Source organism: Diceros bicornis, chromosome 3 (assembly GCF_020826845.1).
Source record: "Diceros bicornis minor isolate mBicDic1 chromosome 3, mDicBic1.mat.cur, whole genome shotgun sequence".
NCBI lineage: Eukaryota > Metazoa > Chordata > Mammalia > Perissodactyla > Rhinocerotidae > Diceros > Diceros bicornis.
Genome location: NC_080742.1, coordinates 7,705,480 through 7,732,798, shown reverse-complemented (window position 1 = coordinate 7,732,798; position 27,319 = coordinate 7,705,480). Strand labels below are relative to the sequence as shown.

Genomic DNA, 27,319 nt, shown 5'->3' with positions numbered 1-27,319 from the left:
TTGTGTGTATATATTGTATATATGTACATTATGTATGTATATTATTGTATATTTTTACATTGTGTGTACATGTACATTATTGTATATATGTGTATATATACATTATATGTCTGTTGTGTGTATGTATATTGTATATATGTACATTGTATGTATATACATTGTGTGTGCACATATATATATATTAAATTTCTTCATCTGTAAAATGGTCATGTTTGACTGCAATAGACAGAGATACCTTCAGGTTACTCCTGAATGGACCCTTCACAATATTAGTTGCATATATATGCATAAATTTGGGTCAAAAAAAGCAAGATGCTGGGGTTTCTCGAGGTCAAATGAGTTTGTTTAGTGTTCGATAAAAAATGTTAATCAAGTTTCTTTAATGATGAAATTCTAAGTCATTAATATTCTAATTCTCACTATGGATTTCCAAAAATAGAATACAATATGTAGTCTCTCCCAAATTGTTTGACCATGGAATACTTCTTTCTCATGGGACATATCTGGGGACTAGCATCCTGTGGAATGATATTTGGGATCATTTCTCAGACTATCAGGAACAAATGTCTATTGTGGACTTTTCAAAAGAAGGTTCACACCACAGTTGGTGTCATCAATGGAGCCCAAGGTAAATTCGGTCCCATCCAGGGTGTAGATCTCAGCCTAGGGAGCTCAAGAAACTCCATCTAATTAGTGTCCTAGAATGGATCAGAATATCACAATGCTGACTCACACTGAAAGAGACAGCTTTATAAAACCAGAAGGTCTTTTTTAATTTACAAAGAGAAATATAATTGTCAAGGGGACCTAATATGATTGCTCCTTGGCCAACACTCTCTCTCCTTGTAGAAGGACTATTCCATGAAAATCTTTATCTTGGCAGAAGATTTCCAGATAAGTGTGAATGCAGAACTAGGCATGTCAATTATTCAAAGATAAAATGGCCACGTATATCTCCACAAGGGGATATACCTGCCACTTGACTAGTTAGGTCGTGGTCTCAGGCCACCATCCTAACCCCAGAACTGGCTGCTGTAGTGTGTCTCTGTGCTTCCAGTAATGACTAACTTCCCTCTGATGGATAGTTACTTTCTATCAATATGTTAAAACTTGCATCAGTTCAAGGCCTTCGATGGAACTGAACTCTAAGCACTATGAGAGCAAGATTTGTTTCTGTTTTCATCTATCCTATATCACCAGCAATCTGTTCAATAATTAATTGACCAAGTGTTTGGAATTTGGGGACCATCTATCTCTTTAATTTGCCTTGGTGTTTAGATATAGATATAGATATAGATGTAGATGTAGATGTAGATGTAGATGTAGATGTAGATGTAGGTGTAGATGTAGGTGTAGATGTAGATGTAGGTGTAGATGTAGATGTAGGTGTAGATATAGATGTAGATGTAGAAATAGAGATGGAGATAATACAAATCGATATGGTATTATATATAGATATGGTTTATAGATATAGATATAGATAAATATAGCCTTGTCTATATAGAGAGATAGTGAAGGAGACCTGATACGATTGTGCTTCGACCAACCCATTATAGACAAGCTCCATGGAAATACCTTGCCACTCTGAGGCATTTCCAAGGACCTTACTGGGCCTGCTGCACAGTATGCTCACCTCTGATAGTAATTTTTAAAAACTGTACTTTGATTTTTAGGAAGTTCTTTGATTCTTGAGCTCTGCAGTCACTTCCCCCTTACAGAGAACTGGAAGTTCTTAGAGTTTATGCCTCATGCCCACCTAGAACCAATGACTGACTGGAATAGGAAGGCAGAGAAGGAGGGCTTCAGGACAAGACAACTCTGAGGAGCAGTCTGTGCTTCAGAGCCCCTAGGGTGAGGAGGAGACAGGGACTTCACCTCACATCTCACCCCTGCTTTGCTTCTTTCCCTTCCCTATCTTGTTTTCCTTACTCCCTTCCTGGTTCTTCTGGAAGTCCTTCCTTAATGAATCACTTGCCCTCGAATCCTTAGCTCAGGGTCTACATCTGGGAAAATCCAATTTAGGAGACTGACTTTATAAGGTTATTGAGAGGACTGATGAGAAAATGAATGTCAAGGGCAGAGAACAGTGCCTGGCACATAAGAATTAGCAGTTATCATACAAGATGCAGCCAAAATTTTGAAACATTTTTAAAAACATTTATCAACGTAATGCATGCATGTGGTTAAAAATCATTTCAGAAGAGAGAGTTTAAGAAGAAATACTCAGTTCTCGGCTATACTCCTCTCCGCCCTCAGGATTACTCCCCCAAGGCAATCACATTTAACCATTTCTGTTTTCAGGTCTTATGGGTTTACCTCCATACTTCTAAATACTTCCCATTTACTTCTGTCTCTTGATTATTCCTTTCATGTGTTATCTGTTCATTTCCTGCTATGGTTGGTGTATGAGGGTTTAGCTTGCTTACAGGGTCTCCCACTTTCTCTCCCTCCCTTCTCCTAGTAGAAGTATAGGGCTACTTTTAGCTAACTTTGTAAGTCTAAATAGCATATTTAAATCTCCATCTGTTCTGTCAACTATGACGATGTCTCTTGATTCCCCACTTAGTGCTCTGGTCCTCACTTCCCCTCCTCCCTCCATCAGCCTTTTACTTCTACATTGTCAAGGATGGTAGCATTTATGTTCTCATTAAATCTTTCATGCCTTGTTTACAGGTTGTTTCAAAAATTGAAAGCTAGTAAACACTCTTAACCTTAATATGGCTCCCTTATTATTTTCTGCAGAGCCAAGAAACGTGCTGTGATCAGATGTCCTTCCCAGTCTGAATATTAGTGCCACTCAAAGAAAATATTCCAATAGATTACCCTTTCATACTCCACCAAGTGCTCAAAGTCATGCCACATCTTATTGTACAATTGGGTCATGTTGTTTGTTTCTTATAAAACCCTACATTTTTTTCTTATATTTTCTGTTTGTTTTGCCTGAAGGTTCTTATTGCCCATCTCTTTTTTTATTGTGAGAAGAAATGTATACTTTTTTAGGAAGTGGCTACCATCTTCTAGCTTCTTATTTTTCCATAGCATTGAATCTGTTCAGTTTTTCTTCTTGGAGTTCAATGACTTCTTGTTCTAATTTGGAACAGCTGCTTTATTTCTGAATTGTGACTTTCCCAGACAGCTTTTGTTTTTCTTGAAGTTTCTAATTTCTTTTCCTTTTTTTCATATTCACAAATCCTTCCAAAAGCTCAAATATTTTATCACTTCTATAGAATCTCTCTTTTTTTCCTGGACATATTTCACGTAGAGCCTTGTCTTTATGCCGTAGTCTGGACTGGGTGCTCTCTAGAACTTCCGGACAGCTCTGTAGTCCGGACTGGGGCTCTCTTGTATTGCTCTCCTGGGTGACAGGCACTGCTTCCTGGATCTTAAATCTTCCTCTTTCTTGTTTTACCACCTTTTTTGCTGAAGTACCTATTTAACTTCCTAAGAGAAAGTGTGTAAAGACAAGATGTCTCAGCCTTTGTAAATTCCGAAATGGGCCTTACTCTGCTCTTGCTCTTTGCTGATAGTTTGGCCAGCAAGAGAATTCTTGGCTGGGGGTCATTTTCTTTTAGAACTTTGAAGGCATTGCTCCATTGATTCTAGCTAGATAGTTTTGCTAATAAGAGGTTTGATATCAGTTTGATTTATGTTTCTTTGTTGGTGGCCTTTTATTTGTCTCTCTGAAATCCTTTAGGATTCTAAAAAATCTTTATCTTTGGTGTTCTGCAGTTCAATGGGGCAAGTATCAGGGTGTGGGCCTTTTTCCTTTCATCTCAGTTGGCACTCAGTAGGGAGCTGGAAGGACTTCCTAAGGACTTGGAAGAGTGATTGAGAGCTCAGTGTATTGCGGTGAGATCGTGAACTGACTGGCTTTCTTAGGGTGAGCGAGAAGAGAAGGATTTTACTTTGGGGTGCCCACATTTGCATTAGAAAGCCTAATTTGGGGCTGGCTCAGTGGCATAGTGGTTGAGTTCACACACTCCACTTCGGCGGCCTGGGGTTTGTGGGTTTGGGTCCCGGGCACAGGACCTACACTGCTCATCAAGCCATGCTGTCCCACATAGAAAATGGAGGAAGACTGGCACAGATGTTAGCTCAGGGCCAATCTTCCTTACCAAAACAATTTTTTTTTAAATCCTAGTTTTTCCCCAGTGTTTTCACTTTCTTTAGAGGAGAGCCTTTCCATTATTTTCCTGAGAGTTTAGGCCCAGCTGTGAGCCATTTTGCAGGCGGAGATGGTGGGAGGTCAGCTGTTCCATAGAAAAGCCTCAGCCAATACCCCTGGGAATTTGGGGGGAACTTGCCACCTCTGAGTCCTCAGCCTCTCTGACTCACTCTGGGCGGGTGCAGCTCCCCTGGGGTGGCCCAGGCCAGGGCTTCTTCCCTTTGCTCTACAGTGGGCACTCGTCCTTGCTTTTCATCTTCTTTATTTAATTTAATCTAAGAGCTAACACTATGTCTCAGACTTAAGATACTCCAACAAGAGTGCTCCCCAACTGTCAACAAAGGAGTAATGGGTGGCAAATTGTCCTAATATCTAAAAGAAGGTGCTAAAGAACATTGGAAGATTCCCAGGTGCCTGTTGTCTCTTCTTTCCAACCAGTGATTTTGTTTCATTATTTTTCTACTAATGGAGGGACAGATTCATTTTTTGAAAAGAAATATTCTCAGTCATGGAGACGGATAAGCAAGCTGCTCAGTTGATGGTGAAAGGAAGAGCACCCCGCCCCCAACCATAAATCTGCGAGAAGCCCCAAGGGCAATGGCTCCCGATCCCCTGGGTGGTTCTTTAAAATGCAGATTTTGTCCTCCTCTCTGGAATCCACTTTTCTAACAAGCTCCCCAGGTGATTCTGGGCCACAGTTTGAGGTAGGCTGCTGGAGCTGATGAAAGCACCCGACCTAAGAAAAAAGCTTGAGGGGGCTGGCCCCGTGGCTTAGCGGTTAAGTGCTCATGCTCCAGGTTAAGTGCTGGTGCTCCACTACTGGCGGTCCCGGTTCGGATCCCGAGCGTGCACCAACGCACCGCTTCTCCTGCTGCGCTGAGGCCGCGTCCCACATACAGCAACTAGAAGGATGTGCAACTGTGACACACAACTAACTACTGGGGCTTTGGGGGAAAGAAGAAGGAGGATTGGCAATAGATGTTAGCTCAGAGCAGGTCTTCCTCAGCAAAAAGAGGAGGATTGGCATAGATGTTAGCTCAGGGCTGATCTTCCTCACAAAAAAAAAAAAAAAAAGAAATGTAAAACGGTAAAAAAAAAGAAAGAAGCATGAGTGGTTTGGGCAGGACGTGAAATTTGTGGGGATGTTTTAATTGGAAGAATTTTTCTCCTTGTTTTCCCCTGACATCTCAAGAGATACTTAGATCTCTGCCTTAAATGAAATGACAGATTAAAGATATGTGTGGCCGTATTTCTGGACCTGATAACACTGACCATGTGTAAGGTGGTTACCCATCATAATCTTTGAAGCAGAGCTGATTTTGCTTGTTTTTTTGACATTGTTGCCAAAAATAAAGGCAAATTCCCAGAGTTTTCACCTTCCGCACTTTTTCAAAATCCCCAGTCCCTAACATGCCATTTGCCATTTGCAAAGCTTCTGTCTGCCAGTGTAGGCTGGGGATGCACTTAGTGGGGGCACAGAAAGGCTTCCTAACCTGCATCCTTGCTTCAGCTACCTTACATTGTATTACTGAGGTGGGGGGTATGCAGAAGTCCAATTTTACTAACTCAAATTCCTCTGGCTGGGTTTTTCCAGATTCCATTTTTCCTTCTTCTAGAGATTTTAGCAAGCAACAACAGTGAACAGTAAGTACAGAGTTAGGGGAGCAGAGGCTACATCAGGGTGCATGGCTTTCCTTTTCGGTAGCCCATGGGCCAGTGATCTGTAAGACTGGAGCTGATCTGGGAGTCACTGTGCCCCGTTAAGGACAAATCCATCTGGAGAACTCATAGCTGCCACCAGACACTAGAGACAACGTGTCACACAGTTCTATGGACAATGTAAGATGATGCCCTACTCAGTTACTGTCCTTAAAATGTCGCCAAGCCTGAGCACAGTGCTGCTGCCCCATGTCTAACTGTAGAGGAAACATTCTCTTACCATGAAGGCAGACGTGTGACACGAGTAAAGTGTACCATGGCCCTTCCCCACCTCCCCTCCATTCATACCTCTTACCTCCCTTCCTGTGACCCCGTGTCTCTGTTCTATATAATAACTCATGACTCACACTCAAATTAGCATCTTTTGCACATTTACATTTTATATCAGCAGGCCTTAAAAAATGTTTTGCCTGCAGCAGGACAGACGGACAATTGTACTCACTTTCCTAGGAGCTGAACGATTCATCCCTGAGCAGACACCTTCAAGTTAGCGTCTGTAGCTGGGTGCCTGTGCCACCTCTTCTCAAGAGCAGTGCTGTGGAGGGCATACTCCCTGTATGAGTGAGTAGTGATCTTTGTTCCAACACTCAGGAGGAGACATGTTGCTCTGTCTGTACCAGTGATTCTGTTATGTTACGAGGCTTTGGGAGGTGGCAGACCTAAGATTGAGTCGTCCGTAGCACTCACTAGCTGTGTGCACTTGGGAAGTCACTTAACCTTTCTGAGCCCAAGTTCTATATATATGACATGGCAGTGATGTCATCTATCTATATGGTTGTCTTGAAAAGCTAATTCATTTGTATTACATGAAAGTACTTTCCAAACTATGCAGCACAGTCTTATTTTGAACCCAAACGGCTATCACTGGTCTCTGCGTCCTCACACAGAATGTCCAGCTTTCAAGTCTTCTCTGGTATTTCTAGAAGTCACTGGGTGCGTCCACGGCCCATTTTGGTAGTAATCCCCTTGCTCTGCTCTGCCAGACCTGTGCCTCTCCAGTGGGCACAGCACTTTCGTCCGTGTGCCGCTCGGCATGCTGCGGCCCTGCCCACGTCTCTGCTCCCGCAGGTGCAGCCTTGCTGGTGGCTGCCCTGAGCCCTTGGGACTGCACAGCCATGTGGAGTGGAGAAGGAATGCTATTTTCTTCCCTTGTGGTGTCCTAAGGCAGTGTGGCTTGGTCCCCATTGTGTGCATATGGAGAAAGAGCTATTATTATTATTATTATTATTATTATTTTATTAAACACATATAGCATAAAATTTGCCATTTTAACTATTTTAAAGTGTACAATTCAGTAGCATTAAGTATATTCACAATGTTGTCCAACCATCACCACCACCTAGTTCCAGAAATTTTTCACCACCCCAACCAGAATCCTCACTCTCGTTAGCAGTTACTCCCCATTCCTATCTCCCCCCAACCCCTGGCAACCACTAATCTGCCCTCTGTCTCTGTGGATTTGCCTATGCTGCACATTTCATATAAATGGAATCACACTATACGGGCCCCACGGCACGTGGCTTCTTGCACTTGGCGTCATCATTTCAAGGTTGCCCTTTCTGTTTTCACTTGGGGCTCTTTAGACCAGGCTCACACCAGGGGACCGGGCAAAGGGTGGCTTTGAGCAGCCATTACCTTCACACTCTCTTTAGGATTCCTGGTCACTTTCAGTGATAAACCTCCGCCTGCTTCCTTCCTCCTTAGCGCCGGTCCTCTCCCCTCTGTAAATATATTTCTGTGAGGCTACTCTAGTTCCCAGACATGCCCAGCGGTGTGTAAAAATCAGCAGTGAATAATAGCTTGGGCTCCTTCTCAGCAGACTCTCAAACTTAAACCACCAGTTAGCCACCCATGCCCACATATGTCTGAACCAGACAAGTCTGAAAAAATGCTGAAGTTGAGATCCTGACTAGGTGATTATAACGGTATGATGTTATATTTTGTGTTAACAAAGGTGAGGGTGTTGCCAAGAAGCACACTTCTTTAGCATGTGAGCACCATTTTGCTTTCTGTGAATCCTGAGGTGTTCAAATACCTTGCTAAGGATAAGATGCATTTGTATTTCTCCAGAATCTTTCATGGACTTGCTCTTCAGATGTAGGTATATATACGGTGCTTTTACTTTCCATTTCCCTGCCTTAGAAGTAATTTTATGTAAATCCCATCAAGCATAGTTCTGATACCTCTGGTGGTGTGGCTCTATTTATGTGTATGGTTTCCTGAGAAAAACCTTTAACAAAGATCCAAAAGAAGAAATTTTTCTAATTTACAGCTGATATATAGAAACTGAACAAATGAAGAAATGCAAGATTCTTGGCTACTCCTTTGTCATGTTAAATTATTTATTTGAGAAGTTTCAAGCCATTGGTTTTGCTCTAGCACTCTCTTCTCTCCAGGAAATTGAGAGTTTGATGGAATTTTGTTTTGTGTTTCTTTTTCAAAATTGTAAGTTTTTAAAATTTCAAATGTCCTAATGTAAATTTCTGTGCATCTCTTTTCCTTTCATAGCTACTGTTATTGTAGTTAAATTTTACACTTAACATTGGCCTATGTAGTGTATAGTAACCAGACATAGGGGAAATGATCATAAAAGGACAAAAATACCAGGGAAGAAGGTAGAATCTTTAATCTTCCATGATAGGGTCAGAGTTTTACCCCCAACAATCATCATTTTATCCACAAATATTCTCTGTAGTTCAAATACGTCCTTGCGGCTTCCTAGCTTGTGTCCGTATCTCAGTATGCTTTATACAAGGAGCCACTTAAGGGCTCCGTATTTTAGCATTTTTACTTTTGTTTTCACATTATTGTGTAGGTGGCTTGTACATTCTTGTACAACTCCTTCCTGCTTTTCTTTGCATCCAGTACATACCTGACCATATTTTATTGTCCATCATTTTTTGCTTGCAGATGCCAAATTAGTTTATGTAACTCAAAGAGGTTTAGTTTAGGTTAATGCCTTTCCAGGACAGCTGCAGTTTATGGGAAAGAAATAGGCAAGCAATGTGAACTACCAACACTAAGGAACGAAGACACGTTTGGGACCGTGTCTCATTAGTAGTTTAAGGTCTGCTGCACCTACCCATCTGCCAATGTCTATCTGCCAATATTCTCGTCTTTTCTGTTTTTAAATGCTGATTTAGATAAATGCTTTTCTAACCAAAATGAAACAGTATGGTATTTAAGTCAACCATGAAAATAAGCACTGACATATGTGCCCCCCACCTGAAAGAAATCAGGACAGGCTTGATTCGAATCAGGCAGGAGGCCAGATGCAATCAGGTTCCCAAAGTCTGTAACTCCACCAGAAAGAATAAAGCCGCCTCCCCAGGACCCTCCAGACTGCAGAAGACCCTGGGAGGTCAGAATTGAGCCATACTCTCAGATCTTTAATAAAATGTGATTTTGTACAATGCAGGGGGTGGGGGTGGGGAGGCAAAACTAGACCATCCTTTTACAGTTCCAATAAATAGGATGATGACTGTGTATTTTTTATATATAACTTTATTTTTTTAGAGCAATTTTAGGTTCACAACAAAATTGAGCAGAAGGTCCAGAGACTTCCCAATGATTGGGTATTTTCCAGTCCTCACTCCATACACCATGTCTACCTCTAGAGTCCCAGAGCACGCTGGATTGATGTGCAAGGCAGGACACACACGGGACTGAGTGTTTGAACAGACCTAGAGCAATTCATCGACCCAGCGAGGACTTACCCTCCCAACTGGTCCAACATGGAAGCCCTACATGATACCTGAGAGCACAGTATTGGTATTTGGTGTCCCTGGGAAGTGTCAAGCTGTCATTTCTCTTATCCAACTAGCTATGCCTTGCTTTAAACAAACCTGATTGTATGTTTAAAATTTGGCTTGCCCAGAGGTTAATTGGGAGTGATCCATCTTCCCCCCACTTTCACAAGATAGGCTCTCCACCGTCTCTAAGGTCTAAAGTCATACGAGACTGCCCAGAGCCTCTGTTCCAGGGAGTCCATTCTCCACATTGTCCTTCAGAAGTGTCACCCAAGCCATACTGTCATCTGGGTGTTTCTCCAGCCTCAAACATCCTCTCCTCCTTCCTCTCGAGGTATGAACCTCACTCTCCTGAACCTTCTCTGCTCTCATTCCACATCCTCCATGTATGCTGCCTTGGCCTCTCAGCCCACAGAAGACCCCCTCTCCTGACTCTCCTGGCCCTTTTAGTCAGCTTCCACCTTGTTCACCATCTAGTCAATTAACTGCTACGTAACAACCATCTACCATTAGCAGGACTGTGTAACGGGTGCCCCCAAACCTCATTGTTTCTTATGAGTTAATCTTATCTCCACAAATAGACTATAAGCTCCTTGATGGCAGGACTATGTCTCCTTTCTAAATCCTACATATTACCCAGCACAGTACTAGGGCCTAGTTGATGTTCAATAAATTTTACAAAATGATTCTTAACTTTACAAAAATAGTCACTGGTTGATTTCCTTACAGAAAAACGTCTTCAGGTGTCCTCAATATATGGTTTAATGTATACGTATTTTTCAAGAACATATTTGTTGTGTAAGGGCAGGTATATATCACTTTACAGAACCACTAGATTTTTAAAAAGAGGCATTTTTTTAAAATAGGGACTAGTTTAATGTGGCAAACAGGAGTTATGACCTTTGGAAATGTTGACTAATTCTAGGTAGGGGAGGAGCAGGAAAACATTGCAGCCAAGGCCTACGGGTTCAACATTGATCCTTATATTTATTTGTAGGCTTGTTAGAAAGCTCTCAGGCAAAGCAGGAAGTGAACTTGTAGCAGTAATCTTCTCTAGATCATTCTTTGGCCAAACTGTCTTCCTGCTGCAGAAATTGCTCAGTGCTGGATGGGCATATGAGAACAAATTTAGTGTGCTCAGTGTCGAGACAGGTTGTCCCACCAACTCTTACTTTTCATACAACAAGAAAATCTTGAAAGACGATTTATTCTCTCTGCTCCTTGAAGCGCTGACATGTCTGGTCACCACAGTGCATAGCTCAGTCCAGTTTGGGGAGCTCTGTCTCTTGAATCAGCAGGCAAAAAATTCAGACTCAGGCTTTTGATTGCAAAACGGAGAAGCATGTACTATCTTTAAAAAAAAAAAAAAAACTGTAGAAACTTGAAACTAACATGTCTAAGCAAATGGGCCGAGGTCTGAAGTAGCAAGTGAAAATGACACCATTAATGGTGTTGATGACAAAAAGGAGATTACAAACAATTTCATTGTCTGTTCTTAACTCCAGTCGAGAATTTGCCAAAAGAATTAAACTGGTCAAGTTGAATCAAATCTTGAAAGCGGAAGTGTATTTCCCAAGCAGTGTGGAAAGGAAGAGAGAAAGCACTTCAACATTACTTCCATTTTTAGGGCAACCCATCGGCTGGTACTGCTCAATGCCTTGGAACGTAATGCCTGATGTGTTACATTCTGGTCCTCCCTAAATTTTATAATTTCCCCAGGAAGTGACTCTTCCTCCCAGTGCCCCACAACCCTCCTAAGTAGCAAAGAGCTTCAGGGCGAGAGGGTCAACTTTTTCTAAGGGAGAGCCTTCTCAGCTGGCACAGACAAGCTGTCAAAGACACAGCAAGATGTTTTGTCGTGTCTGTTTCAACTGCATGTTCCCTTTCTCTCCTGTAGCTACCTCATCCCTGAACTCCCAACTCCAGCAGCTCCAGCAGCTCCAGCAGCTCCAGCAGCAGCAGCAGCCGCCGCCGCCGCCGCCCCCACCGCCAAGCAGCCAGCACCCGCAGCCGGCCCCGCAGGCGCCCCCGCAGCCCCAGCAGCCGCAGCCCCAGCCCGCCCCGCCGCAGCAGCCGCCGCCCACCTCCCAGCAGCTGCCAGCTCCTCCGTCGCAGCCCCAGCAGCCTCAACCCCACCCCCAGCCCCAGAACCAGAACCAACCGTCTCCAACTCAGCAGAGTGCAAGTCCCCCTCAGAAAGCCAGTCAGTCTCCAGGACACGGCCTTCCGTCGCCGCTCACGCCACCCAATCCTCTGCAGGTATGCTCCCCGTCAGTCCGGCCCCGTGAGCACAGAGGACCTTTCCATGGGGTTGTGCCATCCCCGAAGGCAAAGGGCCAGCAAAACTTAGCGTCCAGTTCTGCAGTGTCTCATTCAAATTGATCTCTTAGAGGGGAGAGGAAGCAAATAGCAGGCGCTGGGGATGCATGTAAAGGAAACAAATAGGAGCCCATTGATGTTGCCCTCCAAAGGAGAGATGTTATCTGTTTCCTCCTGTGAGAGGCCAGCACTGTAAGTGCACTTGTAGCTTGTAATAATTCCATTTTATGATACTTTTTGAAGGCAGCAAAGATAGCATCCAATTAAAATTATTACTAGCACAGTTTTGTAGCCCTGTGGAGAACTGCCTCTGCTGTCCATGAGGCAGGGTGGTGATTTCTCTATATTATGAATACAACAGTCTTACCTTTAGTACTTTGTGCTCTTTTGTTTCTATTTTTCTAAAGACTCTCTGGGGTTAGGAGGGTAAAGAAATTTACTCCCAGTCTTATGTCCCAGATTCCAACCATCACTCCATGGACAAACAAGTACTCTAAATTCACGCTGAGAGCCTCAACAAGTATGCATCTTTATAAAATAATAAAGCTTCTGTATATTTGCTTTATTACTGTGAGGCTGAGGGCATCCAAAATAGATATTTCAGGCTAACCACAAAAGCTCATCTTTAATCTACTATCATTGAAGAGCAATGGATAGGAGCATTCAAGAATATATAACTTTGAAGTTCAGAAAACCATTCTTAACTGAGAGGCCTTTAAAATAAAGTATGTTCAAAGCATAATGATTGTGGTGTCAACACATCAGATCCAGAAATTAATAGCTCAGTTTTTGACTTACGTGATGTTTTCCCCAGTGAGATTTCAAGTGGTTTAGTATATTTGTAGCACAGTGACAAAGACCAGCAGAGTGAGCAGCCTATGCTCTCCTTTCAAATGCCAGCTCACCCCCTCCATGATGGTGGGGCACGCAGCCCTCCTCCACCTGAGGACGGCGTTAGCGATGGCATCCTTAGGTCCTAAATAGCAAAGTATGTAAAATCACAGTAGATTCACACACAGACAGCAAGGCAAGCGGATTAGAGACTCAGTATTTTAGAATCACCTTAGTTTGTTGTCCCCAAATTTTTTTTCTTTGAACTTGGATTCTCAGTGGTGGCCCAGAGTTTTCCTGGAAATGAAAACATTCGAGTAAGATGAGTAATTGTGTTTTCCTTGGCACTTGGGTCATGGCTACTTTCAATGTGAACATTTTCCTGACTCAGATTTGAAGATGTATTTTTTAAAATCTTACAAGAATGAGACAATGAATACCTTTGACATGGGACTGAAATGAACACATGCTAAAAAAGTCTTCACTGTACACTTGACATTTATGGAAAGAGTAGGTAAAATCAAATTTACAAAATGCGTGATTACAGAAATCCTAATGTTTTCAGCATTTGGAATTCAACTCTATTATTCCAAAGAATTGGTTTAATGCTTTTTAAGAGAAGTTAAATTAGATGTACCTATACGCCATATGATTAAACACTTCCTCTAGCCGAGCCACCAAAATAGGTGAAATTACCAAAGAAAAAAGTTGTCTTGTTCTGAAGGATGAGATTTCTTAGCTCTGTACCAGTTGTTGTATGTGGTCCAGTATTCTTTACAGTTGAGGGAAAGCTTTGAGCTCTGTGGACATCAGCCTTCCCTGAACAGTCAGCATCTTATAAATCTCTTTGGGCCAGTGAAAGCCAAGTGTAGACAACCCATTGGAATGGTTGTTGACAGGACTTTAGATGAGGCGACCACTCAACCTCATGGGAATAAATTCTATTAGGAGAATTTCCAAAAGTTCTCCTAATGGTTTCCCATGGAAATCCAGGGGCTGTTTTGTTTTGTTTTGTTTTGTTTTTGCAACAAGTGAAGGCTCAGAGCCACATTTCTTTCTTTATAATCCTGAGAGAATATCCTAATTTTTCACTATTGGAGTTTTAACTTATAAACTTAATAAATACATTGGTAAGATAATATTCTAACCTCTTCTGTGGATCTAATGGATGACCACTGAAGGAGTGATTTGGTAAAACTTTTGAAAATATTACTGAGTAGGTAGAGAACTAATTTTGACTAAATCTATATCAGTAGGAATAAAAGGACTTTTTTCCTTTACTACAGGCAGGTGTAAAGGAAATGGAGAATTCCACGGTTTTGAAATATTGGTTTTTTTTATACTAGTTTTTTATTCTCAAGGGTTTTTGAGTTTGTGGAACATGGAATGTTTGAACTTTTTAAAAAGAACACTATTTAAAAAGAACTACAAAGATACTTAACTCTCAAAGGTAATAATCTTTATGAACTAGAATAAAGTGTTTTTGTTTGAAGATTATTAAGGGAATAAAGATCAACTAAATTCGAATATGACAGCTTAAATTCTATTTTACAATTCTTTATTTTCCTGTGAGCTTTGTCTTTTTACATTATTCAAAATCTGTCTGAAAAATATTAGTTTAGAACTATGCAACTTATATTGTCAGGGAAAGCCAGTAATTCAAAAGTTTTTTTGTTAAAAAAAACCAACAACTTTGAACAATAATAGTTATTTTTAAACTGTACAGATGCTGTCATGTCTTCTGAAAAAAATAATAAATAAAAGTGGCTTGTGTAGGTATATTTCGGTGAGGTCATTTCTCGAGATGAAAAAAGAATTAACATTGCCGGCAGGTAGAAACACTCTAGACTAAAATTCTCCAAATAGTTTTTGTCAGGTTTTTCTCTAATATTGCAATATAATTTTTCACTCTTTTACTCAATTCCATGAAACGGATTGCTTTTACAAAACCAGGTTGTTGTTTCAAGACAGATAGGCGTCTAAAGTATTAGCGCTTCAGAGAACTAATTTTGGTTGCTCAGGGTTACAGGAGAGCTGGTGGTCTAGTGTGGATACCAGAAGCTGGCCCCTCTGGTCTCTTTAGAATCTTCATTGAGACTCAAGACCCACCCCCTCACAACTTCCTTCGCCAGAGGGATGAGGAGAGAAGTTCCAAATAGGGATTATAAGCGGGAAGGTCTTCAGGAGCCAGGCAGTTAGTATAAATAAGTAAAGCAAACTTGTGCATGAAACCCAAAGTCAAATTTTGAAAACAGGGTGTGGCTCAAACAAAATGCCTCTGTGAGTTAAATTTAACTCTTAGGTTCCAGGATGGATATGAATCCATAATCCGTATTTTTGTTCTAACCCACTGGTCACCAGGCTGTGCCAGAATCTAAAACTAGAAATATAAGAGGGTATTGGGTAGAAGCAGATCAAAAACATAAATGGAAGCAACTTTTTTAGGGATAAGTTATGGTCTAATCATTCCTGGGTAGAAAAAACAATGTACAATTTTAATTTCAATATATAATTTTGATCTGGATAAAGATCCCATGAGCATCAGAATGGTGAAATACCTCCTTTCTATGACCTTGGAGATGGCTTTTCTTGAGACTATTCCTTGGGAGTTTTTATTTGCACTAAGGAAATTAGAAACATTGTGTAAACGCCCTAGTGTACATGTGTTCCTGCGGGAGCGATCTGGAGATGAGTTGGGCATGGTTGGAGCCTAGTCATGGTGCCGTGGGAAGAGGGAGCTGGAGGGTTCGAGGCCTCGTTCTAGTTGTGACCCCTACGTCCAACTAGCTCACAACTTTGGACAAGTCACCTCAGTTCTTTGGACTTCATTTTCTTCATCTGTTAAATGTGTGGTCTATATGATTTTTAAGATCCTTTTCAGGCCTGTGAGTTTGATCTAAATGTCGGTAGGCCTCTAGAGTTTTATTGGCTATTGAAAGCCCGATGGGCCTAAAGATTCTCTGAGTATTCTTCAAGGTCAGGTTAATTTCTTCCCACTCAGCTGGGTGGCAGAGTGGAAAGAGAGTCGGGACAAACATAAGTGGGATAATGATAGCAGAGGCAGATTTTATCTTAGCCAGAGAGTCCAAATTAAAGTCAAGTTTTTATCCTCAGAGAGTCACCGCTGTAGACTCTGGTCCCAGATTGCTTTTCCACACCTATACATTAGAGAAGCTTAAGAAACCAAATCCTACATTTAACCTTGGCCTTCTGCATACCATCTCGCATGGCAGGAAGCAAGATAATCTTTTCCTTTTCTTGTTGTATTGCACATTTTAATAAATAACAGAGGGAGAGAGAGATCAGTGGAAACAGTTAGGGGAGAGAAAGCTGTCTGTGCTTGTATGAGGAATGAGGAGCACGGTCACCTCCTCAGAGGTGAAGTTTCTTGAGAGCGAGTGTAAAATTGTTCCCAACCACGTGCATTTGCTAATGTAAAGGTCTTGTTACAACTCAGGCATCCAGGAGTAAAACTGCATCGAAATTCCACCTCTGCTCTGCAGTGGGCGCAGCCTCCTGATCCTCTCATTCGGGACATTTCCCCACTGGTAAACTTTCAGTACTAAGTTTCCAGTATGCAAGTGTGAGAGGGTGTTACATTATCACTTTTTAAAACAAAGAGCCCAAAGTCTTGAGAAATAATTAGACCTACATGACTTTCCTCCTGTTTAAAGCAAATGGTCTCCAATCATGGCTCCTTCCTATAGAAAAGGCTCAGTACCCAGGCCAACCCCCTCTCTCCCCGGTGGCCAGTCTTGATCAATTTAACATGATATTAGTCAGAGCTTTGTGAGTCTAAGTTTTTTCATCTGTAAAAGGAGAGGATAAAATTAAATACTTTCTAGAACTCCTTCCATTCTATTTGAAGTTTTATGTTACAAACCTCTAAAACTGTGTTAGGTGACCTATGCAGGTACAGGGGAGAAAAAAAAAATGTTTTTCTCTACTCATCCTAGGTTCTCAGGCTGGGGCCCTGTAAATTAGACTAAAAAAAGACAAATTAACAAGAGGAAAGCAAACACAAGTTTGTTAACGTGTGCATCACACATACACATGGGAACACAGTGATGAGTAACTCAAAGGGGGTTGTGAGAACTTGGGCTTATATAGCATCTTAACAAAAGAACAGTACATTTTTAGAGAAGTGACAAGACGAAGGAAAAGGACTATGAGTTTCTAGGGGTGGAAAATTGTGGGAAGGCAACTGTGTGGAGAAACTAATAGTAGATAAGGGCTAGTTTTCGCAAGATTTGTTACACAGATTTCTCTGGTGCCACCTCTGGGCTGATAAGCGGCTAGAGTTGTCTCCAGTAATTAACTCCTGTCCTTCCTGGTAGAGAGGGGAGGGGGGATACCTAACAAATTTATATCTTGCTTTTAGGCAAATAGGGGGAGAGCAGAGAGCTTTTCTTGTGTCTGCTTCTCCTCAGTTGCCTTCAGCTCACAATGATCCTCACGCCACAGTGGCACAGTTTGGGGTGGCGCGTTTCTTTTTTGCAGGCGTATCCATGTAACCCCTTTGTGACCATTGTAAATTCTAATAGAACTCAGACGTCTCCACGCCTATGCAGGGCTGGTCACTACACAGAATTCTCCTAGCCTCGGCCAAGACAAGCCGAAATCTGTGATGAAATAAACATCAAATTTATAAATATAGGATCAGTAACAGTATTGAGCCATATTGGAGTCTGAGGCAAAAGCAAAAATCAGTAATACTGATTTTGTTGATTATTAATTTTTTGCATCTCTTTTTATTTCTAAAAATATCGCACTAGATGTTATTCATCTTGATTACTGTGTTTTGGGCACACCCTTATATTTTGTTCCTGAGGTGAGTGCCTCACTTGCCTCACCCTGGTCCCTCCCAGTGTGGCTACCAGCTGTGTAAATGATTTAGTTAGCAAATATTCTCCAAGGTCAATGGCATTCCGTCCACTGAATTTCAGCCTGGACCTGGAGGCCACTTTCTAGTTGAACTTGAAAATCACACCAAATTTTGCACAGTAGAAAAACAAGTGCATGTTGGGTAATGGGTTGGGGCAGGGAGGTGGGGTGGAAATCCATCCTAACTGTGTGTTGCACAGGTCTAAGAAACCAATCATTTATGATTGAATTGAAATGTTATGACAATCAACTTTTTTGGCTGACATTTTTCACTGAACTAATTGATGGTTTTATGAAATTAAGTAAATTTGGTGAAAATGATAGAAGTATCACTATGTAGACAACATTCTCCCAGAGCAATGTAGGCCATGAGGACTTTTTAAAAACTAGAAGAGTCCACACAGAGTGAGAAAGCTTCCTCTTAGGCTAAAGAACCAGAGGAAACTTCATTATTACGGATGAGAAAATTCATCCAAACCCAGAGAGTTAGCATGAAGATTAAATATAGCATATTGATGAAAATGCTTTGTATGCTATAAATTTGTGAAGCAAATGCTGATTATACTACAGATATGAAAGGATATGAATTTATTTCTGTTATACTACCCCCCAGTAAAATGAGGGCTACATTCATGATTCACTCATTCAGCAAGAGGTTGGGTGGAAAATGGGAGTCCCTTTACCCAACTGTACTCAGCACTGAATAAAATAAACAAAACATATTTGCCCACATTCTCTGCAAGGAACAATTTTTCCTTTTATGAAAGAAAGAAAATCTCCTTTAAAAAAAAAACCCTCAGTTCCACATTACTGACATTTCAAAGAATTTATTACAAGCATTTGAGATCCAGGAGGAACAACAAAGTTTGTATTGCTTTGAGAGTGGCAGGGGGAAAAATTAGTTTACCAAGAATATACTTATATACTGCAGTGCTTCTTTGTCATTGTCTAGATTTACCATTCCTGGGTACTGCTCTGCAGATTAGTCAAATCATGTAGAAAGGGGTTTAACAAAGCAGGCGGCATGTTCACGCCACTGAGTATGGAAGCTCACGTCAAGTAGCGATAGATGGCAAGGGCGCCAGACTCAAAGAGGGGTGGAAAGATTCCTGTGGCATTTGAACAGGGCAAGTTACAACATTTCAAGGAAAACAGCACACTCTGATTATGACAGTGGGGCAGATCCATGACCTGTCTGCAGTGAACTCAGCAAAGAGCCTGGAGCCGCACACACCGTCCAGTCTCATCACTGACTGTTGGACGTAGCTGATAAGTGAATCCCAAAGTCTAGTTCAGAATGCTTTTGAAACAGTTTTGCCTCCATGTGCATAGATGCAGGTGGTAGTGGCAATTTAAGACACCCAAAATGTGCTAGCTAGCACTTTGCTCTGAATGCAAAACATATGCAAAACATAGCCAGTATTTATGTTAACTTAATACAATATTCTTGTGCTTTCAAGATCAAGTGTTATTCCTCATATTTTAGCCTCAATTTATTTCCCACAAATTTGGGGTAAATTTTCCACTGGTGTTTAAATTAGCTTCTAAAGTATAGACTTGCAAGTGAATATTCTCCAGGTTGTAAAGAAAGCACTTTTATTGTTATCTGCAAACATTTATCGAGCCCCTATGGTGTGCTTTGTGGCCCTAGGGAAGGTTTGCAGAACAGACGATGTGGTGCCATAGATAGAGCGTCGTCTTTGGAAGCCAGCAGGCCTGAGCTCAATTGCTGGCTCTGCTGGGCACTGGGGTGAGGTCAGGCCATCCTTCTGAACCTCAGTTTCCTCAGTGGTTGATGTGGAAATTAAATGAGATGACTAATGTAGAGAGTATCTAATTCACTTCCTGATAGATAACTGGCACTCAAAAAATGTCAGTATCCTGCCTGCCTTTTCTCCTTCCTTGACTATAGATATAGGAGGAATATGAGACAAACAGACCTACTCGAAGTGGAACAAAAAGCAAATAGTCATGGAGATATAAAAATGCACGTGTAGACAATAAAATTATGCACCACACACTACAGAAAAACCCATAGAAGCTCGAATGAGGCTAATAATCACACATGCATTTTGTAGCATCGAGTTAGAGAGGTTACAAGGATTTCTGAGGAGGGGACTTTGCAGAGGGAGGGTGGAGCATATGCAGCACAAGGCAAGCCTGCACCAAGGGCTCAGAGAGGTGTGGAGAGCAGGAAGAAAGAGAATTGTAGCCACGTGCTTGTGTAGACTTGAAGTCTCACTTCAACCCACAGAACCTTGGTTTCTCCATCCATATTATTTAGAACCAAAGATTATTTTTTCCTTCTAACTTCCCAAAGTTGTGGTTTTTATTGTGTGGGTAAACAGAGAGAGTCTTGGTGATCCCAGTTCAGCTGCTAAGTAGCTGTGTGACCTCGGGCAAGTCTCCTAATCTCTGGGACTCAGTTGAGTCACTTATTACATGAAAAGTTTATATTAGATTATCTTTAAATCTTTTCCAGCTCCACATTCTATTTATGAAATAACACAAATAAGGTAGCTTGAATTACATGGAAAGAAAGAACTATATATATACAACATCATAACCCACAACACATATGCAATACTCAACAAATACTCCTGATAGTATTTGGCTAACATTTGCAGTGTGTTTTGAAATTTACAAAGTGCTTTTTTATATACATTATTTCATGCATTGGCCTCATAGGTTTGCAGTCCTAGTTGGAATAATCATTATCATTTATCGACTATATCTATGTATCATATATTCTCTAAGTACTTCAACCTCTCATTTTTTTCTTCACAAAAATCCAGAAGAGAGAAAAATTATCTGCATTCAGATCCAAGGAAACTCAGTGTCAGAAAACTGAAGCAACTTCCTCAACATCACTGTCAGACTTCAAAGTGTCTCTGTTTATATTTTACTGCCTCTACAATGTTCATTTGAGTTGTTGATGAATTATACATTCCTATTTCCTTATTTGGCTGCCAGCATTTTCTAAGGCAACATTTCTCAAAGTGTCTTCCACAAAACACTAGTCCAAAGAAATTTTATTGAAAACGGATAGGTAGATAGATAGATGATAGGTAGATAGATAGATATAGATAGGAAGATGCTTCACATTGTATGCCCTTCCTAGATATTTCTCAATGAATATTAGAATACTGAAAGCTAAAAGACATCCTGCAGTAGAGATGTCTAATTAACATTATTTAATCAAGAAATTCCCAAACTTATGTAACAAGTGAACCTTTTTTTCATATAATGCTAATTAATATTCCATGGAAAATCCTTCAGGAACCACTGCTCTAGGGCTTCCTTCTCTAATTATTGTAGCATCCACACAACTAAAATAATCTTCCATTTCCTTACCTAGAACATCATGCAAAAATCCACAGACTGAATCCAATGGACCAGACAGTGGAGAAAAGAAAACATAGAATGATGGGAAAGAAGAGAAGGAAAAACTCAAAATCAAAGCAAGAACAGGGAAAGCCAAAACCAAGGATGGGACAGTCTGGTTGGGTTGTCCCTCTGGACAGTTGAGGTCTTAAAGATCTTCTCCTTCAGATCATCCTTCCTCCTCTCTCTTCTTCACTGCGCATTGTTTCTCCTGTTCACACACCACTGCTCCTGGAGTCATGCCTCCCCAGGCCGGGGCATGGAGAAGTGACAGCAGGGTACCACTGGACCGCATAGCCTTGGCAAACCCGTGGAATCAGCAGGACTGAGAGAGGGTGCGCCCTCTCCTCACCTTACCTCCACCCCACTGTCTTGTGACTGAGGAATTTCCAGTGGTCAGGAGATTCCCCAATACCCTGATAACCTCATCTCCACCCCTGTGTTTTAAGAGAGGTTGGATTCCAAACAATAGGTCAAGTCAGTCTAAAATCTGTATGGCAAGCCAAGGCTAAGTCCTCTAGAGGATCAAACTGTCAAAACTCCATGTCTGTGGAGCATTCTCATACTTATAATGCTCCTGTCCTGCTCTTTTTCTACCCTCAGAGGTACCGGTGTTTTTCTGCTCTTTCATCCTCCACTGTTGAGAACTAAATTGGGCATTCTGGCTTAAAATGCCAATCCTGGGGCCCTTTGAGTGCAGAGATAAGACAGAGAAAGGTGCCATGTTGAGAATACCAGTTCCAGAGTCTCTTCTTTCATCATAAGAGAACCCACATGGCAAAGTGTCAGCTGCTTCTCGGAGTGGTCATCGATTAGAAAGGGCAGTTCTGTGTCCTCGGCCACTCAGTGGGGATGCCTGCTAGGCCACAGATGAACACAGCAATGGAGGGAACGCTCTGCATTTATATGCTGACAGCTCTGTTCTGGGAACTAGTGGCTGTGCATCTGAAGGCCCAGCTGGGCTCCGATCAATGCAACCTTTCCAGCCCCTCACCTTTTGTCTGAACTGTCATTTGACAGAGATCAGCCTGTCGCCACCACTTAGCTTTCTACACCAGAGGATATTTCACTGTCCTAAAAAGAAGTAAAGTTGGGGATCTCCTTCTTTTCTCAGCTGGACTCCATATCCTTCCAGAGGCTGGCTGCTCTTTCCAGAGTTGAGCTCTCCACCCTTGCATTGTGAGGTAATAAATGTGGCTTTTAAAGAGAACAAAGCAAGATTGAAGGGTTCAGAGAGGAGGAAATTTCAGAGAAAGCCTCTCACTTCCCCCGAGGAAGCTCTCCTGAGTCTGGTTGGCTTGGAACCTTCTGTTTTTTAAATCAGAGGGAAAATAATCTTATACTCCTATCTAAGGTTCTAAAATTTAACATTCCTTAGAGTAGTTACCACCTCCCGTACTCTGCACCCCGTGGAAGGAATTTGGCCAATCTAGAGCTAAAACCAAATGGTCCTTGAAACCAACATGGACAAGGCAGAAAGTTAGAAAGCAGGATGCAAAGATAGAGTATTTTCCATGCTCTCTGCTTGTAACAATCACATTGAATTCATTTCAAGCATCTTTAAGACACAAGCTGCGTATCATTTTCATTGCCAGTGAGCCTCCTTAGGTGATAAAGTGGGTATCTTCATACCAGAAAGGAAGACCTGCATGTAATCAAATATTTTCTGGGCCATGGGGTCCCATCATCTCACTGCCTTGCCTGACCTCCCTCCTTCTTGACTCACTCAAGCCACACCATCTCCAAACAGCTGAGGCCATGCCCACACTCCTGCCACTGTGTTTTTTTCAATCCTCTGCTTTCTTTTTCAGGAGTGTTGGGGAGAGGGAAATTCCCCTTCTACCCTTCTTGTGTTCTTATGGCTGGACTAATAATAAAACTGACATAAGACCAGATTAACAGAAGAAATCCCAATTTAATACGTACATACTGGAGATCATAGAGAAATGATGCTCAGAGAGTGAACAAAGCAGGCAGTATATATATATATCTTACACAAAGAAACAATGAATTTGTGAGGAATGACAGGACAAAGAAACTTAGGTTTGGGGTATGTAATAAGAGAGGAATTTAAATAGAGTTTAGGTTTGAAGTAGTACATTAGTAAATTAACAGGGTTTGTTTATACAGGATTCTTGGCCCTGAATTCCCTATCTCTGGTGATAAGGTTGCAGGGAGAGCACCTTTCACATGGGAGATTTATTTCCTGTTTTCAGGGGGAACAGAGACAGCAGGGTCACATGCCCTTTTTCCTTCTCAAGTAAACTTTAATTCAAAATAATCAATATGCCATTGTGGGATATTTTCAGTGGTCTGTCCTGGGCCCCAACAGTTCCCTCCCCTGAAATTTCCCTGGAAGTTGCACATATTTTTAAAAGCTGAGCTTGTAGATTGCTTCATTATTTCCTTGAATTAATTTTTTAGTCTTAAAAATAGGTCAGTTCAGTTAAACAGTTGTGTCTCATTTTAGGATGCAGTGATGCAGGTGGGTTCCCAAAGTTAGGGCTATGGTGTAAGCAATCAGGCATTTATAAGAGGCATTTCTGTGGAAACAAAGAAAAACAAAGATTAATGGTTGGAGCAAATTATAAACCAGTTTATGAGCCTAGGGGGCAGCCAGTCAAGAAGATTTCTAGATGTCTGGGTCAGAGCATCTTTTGCAGTTTGAAATGTCTCTGATGATGTCATTGGGTGTTCAGGTATACTTTCTGAGTGGTTCATATAGTGACAGGCACGAAGACTGTTTAAACATGAACTGTTGTGGCAATCTCTCTCAAGTTTATATCAAGTTGTTCAGCTTCAGTTTGCAGGGCTTCAGGGAAAAGGGCAGCTTCAGTTCTTAATAATTCCAGGTCAAAAATGGGAGAAAAATTGGAAATCTTAGTTTGGAGCGTTATAGGCAAATATTTGAAGACACTAAAAGAATTTAGGATCCAGTCTAGTTTTTAGGTAAATAAAACTTCAAGGAAAATTAACAGCATTAGAATATAATATCCACAAGTGCGTGTTATAGTTTTTACTGAAACATAATTTTTCTCTCTAAAATCACTCATTTTTATCAAAGATAGTCAAATTAAGACTATTTGTAGACTATTAAATTAAGACTGTTTGCAAAATAAGTCTAGTTTCAATAAACTTGGCTAAGTTATTTACATAAGTACAGCAAGAATAGCTAATTGATCATATAGGCTCTTTTAAATTTGTTTTGCTGGAACTATTCATAAGGAATTTCCAGACTGAACTTTCAATAGCCTCTCGAGTCTAAGAAGCCAAGCCACATATTCCACCTGCAGTACTTATAGGTTTGCGTGAATTCCTCTCTTTTTGAGGCTCCCAACGTATCTTGAGGTTCTTTCGTCTACCAGGAAGTGACTTTCTTTACTCACCTGGTTAGGCTGTTGGGAATCCTATAAGTGAGATACCAGGCTGTTTTTTCCAAGGGGCTTTATTGGCCTTGTAGAGTCAACCTTAATTCCTTAAAGCTATTGGTCATATCTGAGTTTACGCATGTCTCTCTCAAACATGACATTTCAGTCAAAGCCTTGGTAACATAAGCAATGTTTCCAATTGTATCCAGTTATAAGGAGAACAGATTCTTACTGAACTTATGAAAATGAATATATTGTCATGAAAAAAGAATACTCACTGAGAGTTTCTGAATTCTGGAGGGATCAGATAGGGAGAAAAAATAAATGTTTCAATTCTGCTTAGAAAGGTATAATTCACCAAATTGCTATAGTCATAAATAGCTTAAGAGAATGGGAAAAAAAAAAGGATTTCTCAAATCTGGAAAAACAAAGATTAAAAAAAGTAGTATTTCAGACAAAAAGTTATAAAAATTATAACCATCCTCATCAGTTCATTTAATCCCGTTTAATTAATTCTTGTTCTGCTTGAATCCAGTTTTTCCGTTAGTTCTCTTAACTTTGCCTGATGATTGAGAAGGATAGGAACAGTGATAATTCCAAGATGTTTGCAAGGTTTCCGTTAAGGCTTGTGTAATTTGCCCAGTGAAGTGTGTGCCTTGATCACTGAAGATTGTGGAAGGTATACCCCAAGTGAGAAACACATTTTCTAATAGTTTTCTTTGCCATTGTGAGGACATCAGCTTTGTAGCAAGGGAAGGCTTCAACACATCTGGAAAAGAAAACATACGTACAATAACGAGAACCAATTGATAAACCATACTAAGTGGCAGTAAATGAAGTCCAGCTGCAGATGCTCAAAGGCCCAAGGGGGAGGAGTTCTGAGGCCTCTGGGAACAGAAGTAGTTTTTTCTATAGTGGGTTAATGAATGTAAAAACTGAAAAACAGGGTTTACCAGGGAGCCAGGAAGAGCCAAGCAGCTAACTTGGGTTTCCCATTGCCCCCACTATTTGTTTAATTTACAGCCATTGTTTATCTATCTTAATTTCTCTGATTCAGGGACAGGCTGTTGCAGTGTTACAAGGACGTCAGGATGACAAAAGTCTGGCAATGAGGGGTCATCTTTTTGGCAGAAGCGGAATGGACTTCATCTGTATAATCTTTATAGGTTCTGTTGGTGCCTTTGCATGAAAGTCAGCTAAGATGCTTTCCTGATATTCAAATTCAGTCTTTTTAGTGTGAGCCGCAATTTTAATGACGGACAGCATTTCATACCTGGACATATTGGACTTCCAGGAATTTCACATAATTTCTAGAACTCTTATAACATATACAGATACAGCATAACGTAGGCTTAATGTTATTTCTTTTTTGACAGTGCTTCCCATGTAATTTAATGTATCAAATAAGCCTAATTAGTTTAACGTCCCTCTTTTTATAAGGAGAGAGAACAAATTTTTTGGAATGTTTCAGGGATCCTCTGAAAAATCCCAAAGTTAGCTAGAGGTCAGAAAAGACTTCATTTAGAATTTGGTTTTGGGAAGTTGGTCAAAAATATCAAAGAGGTTTCTAAAACACTTGCCTAAACAGGATCACAAATGATTATGAAACTTAATATTTAATTATCTATTTAACCAAAGTGACAAAAAGATTTCAAAGACAAATATAGAAGGTTACATACCTGCAAAACCATAGATCTTTTAATAGAAAAGACCCAGCTTTTAACATAAAGCACAGGAAATTGTTCTGATAAAATACAAAAAGGTAAAGAAAAACCTCTCATAATCTCTTATCAGGAACATACCAATATTCCAAGAATACTTTGTTCTTTTAAGAGATGAAAAGAAAACTAAGTTCCAGTTTTATATAAATACACTACAGATATTAAAGCTTATTTTTAAAATTCTTAAAATAATTTAATTTTAGCTAACTTGACCACATAAAGTAAGATTTTTCTCTCTCTTTTTTTTTCCTTTTAACAGAGAAAGAAAACCAAATTTTAATTTTGTACCAGCTTACTTTTGATATTAAAACTCATTTACTTAATTAAATTCATTCCAGTCTTAGTTAGTTCTGACCATGCATAAAATCCCTTTCCAAGGATTCCTTTTTCATAAACCTTATGTAACTTTCTGTGTCCATTTTAGTTTGTCCCTTATTTTCTCTTTTATTTAGAAATAGCCAGCTTTATTTTGGGACAAAATATTTTTTTTCCTCAACAAAAATCTATCTCCAATCTTCATACTTTTTTTTTAAAAAAACCAAAAACATAGATCTTTTTTTCTTGCATATAGAGATTTTTCCCTTATTATTTTTTGTAGCTTTAATTACATATATTAATTAGAATTCTTAACCTTTAGAAACCTTAATTTCTAGTAAAAACTAAGAAGCAAGCAATTGTGAACTGTATGTTATACCCATATTCTTTAGATTGGCAAGTTTATGAATACATTTTATAATTTCTAGAAACATATGTTTCTTCATACTGCAATCTTTCAATGAAGCCCAAAACATGTTTATTAACAGACCCAAATTTATCTTTTAGTTTTTCTGTAATAAGAAGCCCAAAGTAGATAAACTTCTGTTCAGTAATTAATTTTTTACTATTTTATCTAATCTGGAAATGATCTAGATATTCCATGAATTTTCCATCATTTAATTTCGTTTAGTAAAACTCTACAGTTTCAAGTTACCAAAAGATTTGGGAAAGCTATTTTTAAGTACAGATACCACAAAACATAATTATTACACCTAAAAATTCTTATTTCATTTAACATCTATATAATTTATTTGTTCTTAATAATCATTATAAATATTAAATAGATTATAGATTATTCACGAAAATTTCACAAGACGTTAAAGAGTTAGCCACCACCTTAAGTTATTCTTTTCTTGCTGACAA

The 27,319-nt window shown here is 40.3% G+C and overlaps 1 protein-coding gene across 1 annotated transcript in view; it reads left to right on the top strand.

Moving 5' to 3' along the window:
• POU6F2 (POU class 6 homeobox 2) overlaps nucleotides 1-27,319 on the top strand; it is a 463,057-nt gene that overhangs the window by 331,000 nt on the left and 104,738 nt on the right. The window contains exon 5 of the mRNA XM_058570674.1: nucleotides 11,531-11,892. Within this exon, the coding sequence (XP_058426657.1) occupies nucleotides 11,531-11,892 (362 nt within the window). The remainder of the gene's footprint in view (nucleotides 1-11,530; nucleotides 11,893-27,319) is intronic.